General features: G+C 36.4%; 1 protein-coding gene across 1 annotated transcript in view; it reads right to left on the reverse strand.

Moving 5' to 3' along the window:
* LOC102606203 (uncharacterized) overlaps positions 1-10,186 on the reverse strand; it is a 17,103-nt gene extending 6,917 nt beyond the window's left edge. The window contains exons 1-3 of the mRNA XM_006348159.2: positions 9,927-10,186; positions 4,646-4,712; positions 3,633-3,710 (exon numbers count right to left, since the gene is read on the reverse strand). Of these exons, the coding sequence (XP_006348221.1) occupies positions 3,633-3,710; positions 4,646-4,712; positions 9,927-10,079 (298 nt within the window). The 5' untranslated portion in view covers positions 10,080-10,186. The remainder of the gene's footprint in view (positions 1-3,632; positions 3,711-4,645; positions 4,713-9,926) is intronic.
* Positions 10,187-11,003: the final 817 nt, after the last annotated feature.

Raw genomic sequence — 11,003 nt, forward strand, 5'->3', positions numbered from 1 at the left:
GAGTTTTAACTGCCTGAGTAGTCCATGGTCCTTCCCTACCATATCTTGCAATGATGATTTTCTTCCATAGACCCTGCTCATGGGCTGCCAGTCTCCATAGCCATTTTAACAGAAGGCTCTTGTTTTGTGCTTTCAGATTCTTAATTCCTAAACCTCCCTCTTTTTTGGATGTTATGACAACCTCCCACTTAACCAAATGGTGCTTCTTCTCCCCTTCACCATTACCTTGCCAAAGAAAGTTTCTCCTGATAGCATCCAACTTTTTGATTATCTTCCCATGAATGGGGAAAAGGGACATCATGTAAGTTGGCATGGCATCAAGAACACTATTGATCAGTGTGACTCTGCCACCCAAAGATAAATATTGACTTCTCCAGTTAACTAGCTTCTTTTCACACCTTTCCACCACAGAGTTCCATATGTTCATGGACTTACTCTTAGCTCCCAATGGCATTCCAAGATAGGTGGTGGGAAGCTCTCCTATCTTACCACCTAAAATGTTTGCCAAAGTACTGATTTCTGGAACTTCATTCACAGGATAGATAAAACTCTTTTCCCAATTTATATGAAGTCTAGAAACTGCTTCAAATAGGATGAAGATAACCCTTAGGTGTTTTAGTTGTTCCTTCTCTGCTTCACAAAAAACCAAGGTGTCATCAGCATATTGTAAATGGGAAATAGACACTCCCAGGGAGTTTCCTTCATTCACAGTGAAGCCCCTGATTCTGTTATTCACCTGAGCACTCTTCAGCATGTCACTTAAACCTTCCATGGCCAAAATGAAAAGAAAAGGAGACAGGGGGTCTCCTTGTCTCAACCCTCTCTCAGAGGAGAAGAAACCAGTTGGAGAGCCATTTATCAAAACTGAAAACTTCACTGTAGTTATGCAGAACCTCATCCATTTTATCCATGTGTTGCCAAACCCCATCCTCCTTAATGTTCTCCACATATGTTCCCAATTCAAATGATCATAAGCTTTTTCTATGTCTAGCTTGCATAGAATTCCTGGAGCTTTGGATCTGTATCTCATGTCCACACATTCATTAGCCACCAATATTGCATCCATAATTTGCCTGCCCTTAATGAATGCCATTTGTTGTTCATCCACTAGTTTTGACATAACTTTCTTGAGTCTCTCTGTTAAAATCTTTGATATGATTTTGTAGATACTCCCAATCAAGCTAATTGGCCTAAAATCTTTCAATTCAGATGCTCCAAACTTCTTGGGGATCAGGGCTATGAAAGTGGCATTGAAACTTTTTTCAAAGTAGCCCTGGTCATGAAAGTTCTGGATGGCAGCTACCACTTCTTGTTTTATCTCTTCCCAGCACTGTTTGAAAAAGGCCATTGTGAAACCATCAGGGCCTGGTGCCTTATCCCCTGCACATGAGAACACACAGTTTTTAATTTCCTGCTCTTCAAATTGGGCTTGCAGAGCTGCATTATCTTCTTCATCTATCCTGGCTTGACCTCTAGGGTTGAACTGAGGTCTCCAGAATTCTGTCTCATTGTAAAGTTTTTGGTAGAAGGTTGTAACTTCATCTCTGATCTCAGCTGGTTCAGTCACACTGGACCCATTTATGATCAGTTTATCAATGTTGTTATACCTCTTGTGACAATTAGCAGTTCTATGGAAGAACTTTGTATTCATGTCCCCTTCTTTGAGCCACAATGCCCTAGATCTTTGCCTCCAAGCCACTTCCTCTCTCTTGGCATTTTCTTCAAACTCCACTGTCAATACTGCTCTTAAATAGGACTCATCATCTGATAGGATTCTCTGATCTTGTATCTGGTCCAGTTCAGCCAGCTGGTTAAGGATGCTCTGTTTTTGCATACCTAGGTTGCCATGTACTGTTTTACTCCATTCTTTCAACTTGACTTTCAGTAACTTTAGCTTGCAAGCTAAAATATAATCTGGTTTTCCCATATAAATTGCGGAGTTCCACCACTCTTTAACTCTTTCTTTAAAGTCTTTAGTTTGCAGCTACCAATTCTCAAACTTAAAATTAGAGGTTGATCTCTCCCAATTACCACATTCCAACAACAATGGATTGTGGTCGGAAGTTACTCTAGGTAAGATTGATTGTTTGATCTTTCTAAAAGCTACTTCCCATTCCTCAGATATTAGGAATCTATCTAATCTTGCTGCGATATCATATCCATCCCCTTTCCTCCATGTGAATCTGCCACCTACAAGAGGTAAGTCTTGCAGTTCCATGTCCTCTATAAATTCAGAAAATTCTTCCATCTCCTTGTTGAATCTGTTGCAGTTTTTCTTCTCAGAAGGGAATCTCACTACATTAAAGTCCCCAGCCACCACCCAAGGTCCATTAAATAGACCCCTCACTGCCCCCAGCTCTCCCCATACTTCTTCTCTTTGTTGTCTTCTATTTGGGGCATAGACACCTGACAAATGCCATCCCAAATCTTGTGCTTTCCCTGTGAACTTACAAGTGATGTTGTAAGCCCCTATTTCACATACTTCCCCCTCCCAGATACTACTATCCCACAGGATAATGATACCACCTCTTGTCCCCCGTGCCTCTAGTTGTGCATATTTCACCTTCCTATTTGCCCACAAATCTTTTACAATCCCGCTTATATCTCCACTGATTTTTGACTCCTGGAAACAATACACATCAGCCCTCCATGTATTCATCAAGTTTTTGATTTGCAGCCTCTTACTTGGATCATTGAGGCCCCTTACATTCCATGAGACTATCTTAACCTTCATTAAGATCATCTATAAAGCATCCCCCCCTACTCCTTGTACCATAACTCACAAAATTACTCTTTGGTTCCAAATTCTTGAGTTCCTTTGGGACCTTTCCCACTGGAGTAATAGGAACTATTGCTCCCCCCGCCTTTTTAATAGTTTGTCTTTTACTGTCGATTGCCATAAAGAGGTTCAAAGCCACCTCTTCGCATCCAATGAAGTGTACCCCAAATTCTTTACTGAGTCTGATTATGTTTTCCTGGACCCATGAAGAAATTTCATTCCTTGTTAATCCTCATTTAACTTAATAGATTAATTTTTTCACATTGAATAACTTAAAACAATACGCATAAGATTAGCCACACTTCACAGTAATCTCAACATTTTGAATTAATCAATGAGGAAGCCTCAGAAAAACAATGAGGAATAGGAGTCGGTATACAAACGAAATGCCGACTTCTTCTAGCAATCTAAGACTAATAGAATGTTTGGCCAAGCTTATTTTTTCCCAAGAGTGCTTATTTTTTTCTAAAAAGTGCTTATTTTTAAAAGTGAAGTGTTTGGACAAGCTTTTGGGAGAAAATAAGTGCTTATGGGGAATAGCAAAAGCTGTTTTTCAGAAGCTAAAAAAGTAATTTTTTTTTCTCGAAGAGCACTGTTGAGAAAAATACACTTCAAAAACATCTTGTTCAAACACTAATTGTTGTTCAAAAGTGTTTTCAAATTTATTGGCCAAACACAAACTAATTCCCACCAAAAGTCTTTTCAAAGCATTTTTCGGAAGTGCTTTTGAAATGAACATTTTTCAAAATAAGCTAAGTTTAGAAACTAGGCCAATGTCCAAACAGGCTATAAGTGATACCGAATCAATTGCCAGCACATTATGCATGAAAAAAAAAATAAGTACATGTAATACCTCGCATGAGGAGGAGGCCAGCAGCAATACCAATTCCCCCAGCAATAGCAGGGTGCTCTCTTGCAGATACCAACTCATCTGAAAGGATAGATTGAAGAGCATTTATAGGAGAAAAATATATCTACCAAGTTAATCTCAAATCAGATTCCTACTGTCAGATTAATTAATAGTCACAATAGTCTCTGTCAAATTCCAAAAGGTAACAATAAAAGGTTAAGAAAGGTAACAATAAAAAGTTAAGGATATCGATGTAGAACTAAAGGAGATGAACATTCACGCATTCATTTTTATTCCCTCAGATAACTCAAGAGTAAATTGAAGTGATAAACGAATGCACCAAGACAGTGCATAAAGTACCGTAGCACAAGTAGAAAAATAGGAACTAGTCAAATTTAAAGTCTAATTAGGCTTTACCAAAAGAACAAAGAAAAGTGAAAAGCTCATCATCTCCTTGAACAGCTTTCTCCTGCCCAAGGAAGCATGCAGAACACCTTTATCATGTTCATTGGTAAGGTTTCTCCACAAAACATCGATTACAGTTATTTTCCCATTGGACTGACTGGGAATCAGGCAAAGCAGACTTCATCCCAATTTTTTCCTTATAGTTTTATCAATGTTGACTCTCTGACAAGTCAATAAAAATTCCTCAATGAATGATGCATCGTTCACTTGATTTTGAAGAAAGCAGCGCGTGATGAAAGGTCATACACGATCTCAAAGTGGGGGAAAAGGTGATTGACAGACTTCTCTTTGTACATATAGAGCAGGAATTCGCTTATAGTACATGTATAAGAAGTAAGTGTGCAAGACTCACAGCATCTATAAGCCAATGAGGTTCACTTGTTTTTGAAAATGTGCAACAAAAGCTTGCTGACCAACAAATGATGAGAAGCATTGCAATTATAATGCATAGAAGGCAGACAGCATTCAGTAATCAATTTTAGATCTATCCATTCAGGAAGATATAAGCACAATTGTCCATACTAAACTATAAGAAGGCATGTCCAAGTTACCTTTAATTTTCCTAAAGAAAACCTCTTCACAAGTTCTATACTGGCCTTTAATCTTCGGAATAAAATCCTGCAAAACATTACTTATAGATCAGAATTGGCAATAAAGATAAGATAATATGAAAAGATTTAGATGGAACCCCGAAGAAAACGGACCTTTGATGTTATTCAAACTCAAAAGATAGCTCACAGGGTGAAGGATAGCCTAACACCATATAAGAAGACAACAACCCATTCCCTCAACAAATGTGGGATCAATGTTGTCTAAGGCTAGCTTAAGGTGCATTTAACCTCTGAAACTAGATAAAAAATTAGGTTATTTTTTCCCCTCGCTTAGGTGGTGCATTGCTTTAGTGCTTGTACCAAGGTAATAAAGACCCATTTAAACATGCACATTATTTCAAATATTCGAAAATTATTTCCAAATTAAGTCTAGTTCACGATTTGGTCAATCATTTCAACTTCAACTTGCAATAGGGTATTTAAAGTTTGAAAATTTGGTTTGGGGAGTATTTCAACTGAAATAATTCCTCGTACACAGGTGCGGGTGTCCAAATCGGTGCGGATCTAGAGATCGGATCCTTCAAGGTCTAAATTTTAAGATTCAGGATACGGATCCAGGTATGGATAGGGGTGCAGAATTAGGCTAAAAATAATTCAAATATCTAAAATAGGGTGATAAAACGTAAAATTTGAGACATGATGTGAAAAACTTGAGTAGAAAATATTGATCAAGAATGTTACCTTTCTCAAAAAAAATATTGATCATGGGAGATAAAAGGAAAAGGAGTGACAGAAATTTTTATTTCATTTTCTTCAAAGTACCCAAAACGGGTCACTCCTTTCCATTGAATATGTCCGGAGTTTCTCCATTGATTTTGGTTGAAGTACCCAAAATTGATTGACCAACAGAAGTACTAAAGGAATGAAAAGAACAAAAAAAGTGTGAAGTTGTTCACAGCGAAGTTGCGCAATTGTGTAGCCTGAAGCTATCGACGCACAATAGAGAAGAAAAGATCAAACCCAGCTACACGACCACGCAGTGTGGGGTGTGTCATCAAAACAAGGTGTAATTTTAGAATTTCGCAAGAGACTCAATGCTATAGGAGTTTGGAACTTGTCCCAGAATTAGTTTATCGAGAAAAAGAGCGAGATAAAGGTGAGGATATGAATGAGTAGTTTCTTAGAGGGTATTTGACAAACATGGTGTATTGATGAATATGTTAAGATTATAATTTTCGTTTTGATGCTTGAATTAGTTATGGGAGTTGAACTTAATTGCAAGCTTGTTCATTATTTCATTTATATGAAAGAGGAATATTAGTGAATATTGTTAGCATAGTCTTGTGTTGTTTGAATCAATATATCTCTTCTAAGTAAAACAAAAAGCGCTTGTTGAAAATTATTGATTGAATCATCAGGAAAATGGTTTCTTCCTTAAAAATAATCCATAACTATATTCTTGCATATTTGTGTTCATTGGAGTATAATTAGTTTATTCTTAAACTTGAGATTTACTCGAAAGAGAAATTTGAATCTTATGAGTTACCCTAATCAAATATCGAATTCGAGAGAATCGATAGGACATTAGATATGACACATGAACATGATCAGATCTCGACTAGCATTATGCACCGGTTTTGCCTTATACCCTATACTCTTATATATATTGATATTAAACTTTCTACTTACCAATTATATGTCATTTACAATTTAGTCGATAATCATGGTTCTTAACTATAGTCGGCTCTTATTTTTTAATCACCTGAATAATAGTTAGCAACATCTGATTGAATTACAATTTATACCAATCCCTGTGGAGACGATCTTTATACTATACTATATTTGACTAGCAAAGCACTAATTTATAGTGTGTTTGCGCTCGTCAATTATAGACCCAAGACGCTTGAAGCTTCCTCTCCTATAGATGACTTGTGTATCAATCCTCACTTCCCCATCCGCCTCATGAGATGGAGATAGTCACCTTGCACTCCATGTACTCTATTTTAGTCTTGCTCAGCCCAAAGCCTTTAGACTTTAGGGTTTGTCTCCATATCTCCCGTCTATCATTAACTCCACCGCATGTCTCTATCGATCAATATTTAATACTATATTGTCTGCGAATAACATACAACATCGTACGTCCTCTTGAATATGTTGTGTCAATTAATCCATTACCAAAGGTAACAAAACGAGTTTGAGTCATTGAGAGTTGATCCCTGGTACAGCCTTATCTCAGGGAAGTGTTTTGAGTCTCCTCCCACTGTCCTACTTGGTCTTGGCCCCATCTTGCATGTCATTACTCACTTTAACATATGCCACCTGTACACCTCTAGACTCAAAAATATCTCCATAAAATCTCTATCAAGACTTTGTCCTATGTCTTTCTAGGTCGATGACCGCCATAAGTCTCTTTATGTAACACGATGGTTATATTATGAGTGGCTCAACTGAGATCACTAATTATTTCCAATAAATTTATCTTGCTAGTCAAGTCATTCTTCTTGGCAAGTTAAGAGCATTGGAAGCAAGTTGTTCACGATTGAGTAATAGAATTGCTTTGGCCAGACTCAAGATTGCTTCCCGGAGCCTAAATTATAAGGAAGTGATCTTCACAGAAAGGATAATCTATTTCTTGTTAGCCTAATAGCCTCTCTTTTTTACTTCCCAACTTTAAAAATTTTAGGGTCATTTATGTCATGGGTTGTGGAAAGATGTAGTCGCAGCTGAACATGGTTTGTATAATCATTGGTAACTAAGCTGACAAGATGCCCTCATGGAACTGGGCCTTGGAAATACAATTAACCTATGGGTGAGTTTGTCCCCAATATTTACTTCAAAGTAGGGAATGAATCTAGCATAAAGTTCTAGAAGGACAAGTAGCTGGTCAGCATCCTGAAAAATGAGTTTCCCCACCTCTTTTTGCTAGCAAGAAATCATGATTCATCAAGTGTTCAAACAGAGATGAGAATGCATGGACTCTACAACTGAGAAGGAACCTGCATGATTGAGAAATGGGAAGTTTGATTGAGCTACTTATAAGACTAAAAAGTTTGAACTCCCAGGAGAGGGACACTATAGCTTGGAACAATTCGGATGGCATGGTAAACATAATTAAGGCAGGATATGCTCACCACATTTCAAAAAATTTGACTCTTGGCAATTGAAGTTAATTGGAGAACCAAGTTACCCACTATAGTCATCAGCTTTTACTGTACAGCTTTGCATGTAGCATGCTTGACCCTGGAAATCTCAAAAAAAGAAGCATACAATTCGCAATAGGATGCTACATGTGCAAGCCTAATGCCGGAAGTGTCAACCACCTGCTCCTTCACTTTGTAGTAGCTTCAGGGTTATGGAATATGTTCTTCTCAATTTTTGGTATGTGTTAGATCATGACATCCAACATTAAAGAGGCCTGTAGGAGCTGGAGATCATACAAAGTTGATAAGGCCATCAAGAACATTTGGCTGATGGTCCCTTGATGTGAATGCGAGGAAGTCAATTAATTTAAGTATTTAATTATATCTTTAAGTAGATTTATTTATTATTTATTTATAATTTAAGTAACTTTATTTATTATTCTAGAATGGGGTTTATGTTTCATAGGTTTATAAGGATTAGGTTAAGCTATAGTTATTAGTTTGGAATAGGATTTAGGTCTCCTACTTTCATAAGAAGTAGACCTCCTATTGATGTAATAAGACTCCTATTTAAAGGGGATTTAAATGAATAAATCAGTAAATCATATTTCAGCAAAAAGCAAGAGATCAGAGTTCTCTCTTCCATTGAACTCTAAGGTTTCCGTCTCCCTTTGAAGAGCTGAAGAGATAGGAGTTGTCTCTGTGAATGAACTCTAAGGTTTCAGCCTCCCTTTAACGAGCTGAATTTATATATCGCCGTGTGAATTGATCCTTCCCTAAAGATTCATAACATCCCTAGAGCTATTTTTTGTTGCATTTAGTCAGAGATAGGAATAGAAGATGTTTTGATGGAATCCCAACTTCATGTCACTCTCTGAAAGAAAAATGTTTAACCCAACCCTTTTAACCATTTTTGGATATTGTCAGTTCACTAGTCATAGCGTAGTTTTAGTTTCCAAAACTGACAATATCGTTCTATTTGTTTAGTTCATCTGTGTAAATATTTGCACCCGCTTGATGTCATTAATGAAATTATTACTTCATCAAAAACAAAAACAAAAAGATTTGGGGGTCATAATGGCTTTGGGTATCAGCTCATTGTCACATGTTGTTGGTTGAAGAAGTTAAAGTGACTTTAAGATAAAGAAAGAGGAGATAAACTTTGCTGGCAACTCGATGTTGAAAAGCTCATGAGATAATGTTCTTCCCCACTCAGGTAATAAGGAGCTTTTGGCTTTTCTACAAAAGTTGTCAAAACTTGTCCCTTTTAATCATCAATATTACATTTTTTCATTGTTATCATCAACATTATATTTTTTCTTATGGTAAATTGCACATGTTTTCTAATTTGAGAAGTGCAAGTGTCAAATATCTAATCAGCCTCTCATGAATTATTTGTTCCCTTTTATATTTAACCAACTTAATGCTGGTGGTTCAACAGAGTGCCCAAAGGATTATTTGTTCCATTTCTACTGCATATCTCCAGTGGAACTTTTTCATAGCAATTCAGCCCGCCCGACAAATGGTCTCACAAGAAGATGGTAACCCTTTGAACTTCTTTGAGGAAAGGCCGTGGCACGAGGGCATGTGTTCAAGATGCAAAACCGCCTCTTTGCATAAATGCAAAGAGAAGGATATGTATTATAAACCCCCACTCCCCCATACCACCATATTAGCACTTCAGGCATGAGGAAAGTTAGTTTTATTCCTTCAAACTACAGTAACAGAACTGTAATTAAGTTAAGGTCCTTGCGAAGCCTTCAAATTAAACTATTAATCTTCTACCTGATCAGTTTTCTACATTTAGTTTATTTTTAGAGCAACAACTACGAGAGGAAACTAGAAATTTGAGGTGCAGACTGCATACCTAACAAGTGCTCTCACCAAAAAAAAAAACATGCAAATAATTATTTATCGACAATTTAGCAATCATCATACATACCTGTAAGGCTTCAAAATCTAATTACTAACTTTCACAACCTTGAAGACACATACACTGAAATCATGGTTCTACCCTAGTAAATCCTTTTTTTTTTATACTTACAGGACAAAACAGAGAAAAACAAATAGATGGGGTTTCAATAATAATCATATAGTAGAATGAGTGCTACAAATGGGAGGGTAATACAAATTAAAAGAACCTGAAGAGTGCGAAGGTGGGTGGAGGATGTATTTTGTATGGAACGGGCAGAGCGAATGGCGGAGTCGGTAGACGCTTGGACAGTGCGAGGCAGGTTCTCTGAGATGTAAGAGTGCCATGCTTTGTTTTGGGATGAATCCCTTTCTTCTTCCATCTTCTCCACCTCTCGTGTCAACAAAAACAAAATTATGAATTACTGGAGATTTTCCCCAAAATACAAAGCCCTTTTTGGTCAAACTTAAAACATGCTTGGGAGCTCCATTTTCTTTTTCAATTTTCTTTATAAGAAAATTAAACTCATATTTATTTACACAACTAGTGTCACTTGCATGTGTGTGTGGTATCATCTCGTATATAATATTGTAAAATAAAATTAATATTACTAAATTAAAAATATTTAGTAAATAATTATAATTGAAAGAACATAGGACAAGTGATTATAAATGATTAAATACATATTATTACAGAGTCACTTATTTTTGAGATCAAAATGATAATATCATTGAATCTTTTCAAAATTCATTCAAAGTTTAAATATGGGGAGAAAGTGACATTTTTTAGTTGTATTGTTTTTTACTTCACTCAATTTTGTAAACAAATCTATATAAATATATATAAAGATGGATATAAACAATCTGATCTCTATGCCCAGCATAAACAGATGAGCCGGTTATAGTAGACTTATATCCGATAGGGTTTGATGGTTTCCTTAGGTCGGATAGGAAGAGAGAGCTTTGATGACATTTCTAGTGAACCCAAGAAAGGTCGACTAAAAAGGTTATCAAATGAATTGTAATTACAATGAAACGATCAAAAAGGAAATGTGAGTTAGAGCCCGTTTGGATTGACTTAAAAAAAGTAACTTTTAAAAAGTAACTTTTAAAGTGCTGGAACTTATTTTTAAAATAAGTAGTTATGTGTTTGGATAAAAGTGCTGCAGTTGAAAAAAAAGTTGTTGATGTGTTTGGCAAATAAGTGTTGGTATACACTTTTTTTTATCAAAATGTCTGAAATACCCTTTAAGCTGTTAACATGATAAAAAGTTGATTAATTTAAGGTTTTTATACTTAAAAAAAAA

This window comes from Solanum tuberosum, unplaced genomic scaffold (assembly GCF_000226075.1).
Source record: "Solanum tuberosum cultivar DM 1-3 516 R44 unplaced genomic scaffold, SolTub_3.0 scf00100, whole genome shotgun sequence".
NCBI classification, from domain to species: Eukaryota; Viridiplantae; Streptophyta; class Magnoliopsida; order Solanales; family Solanaceae; genus Solanum; species Solanum tuberosum.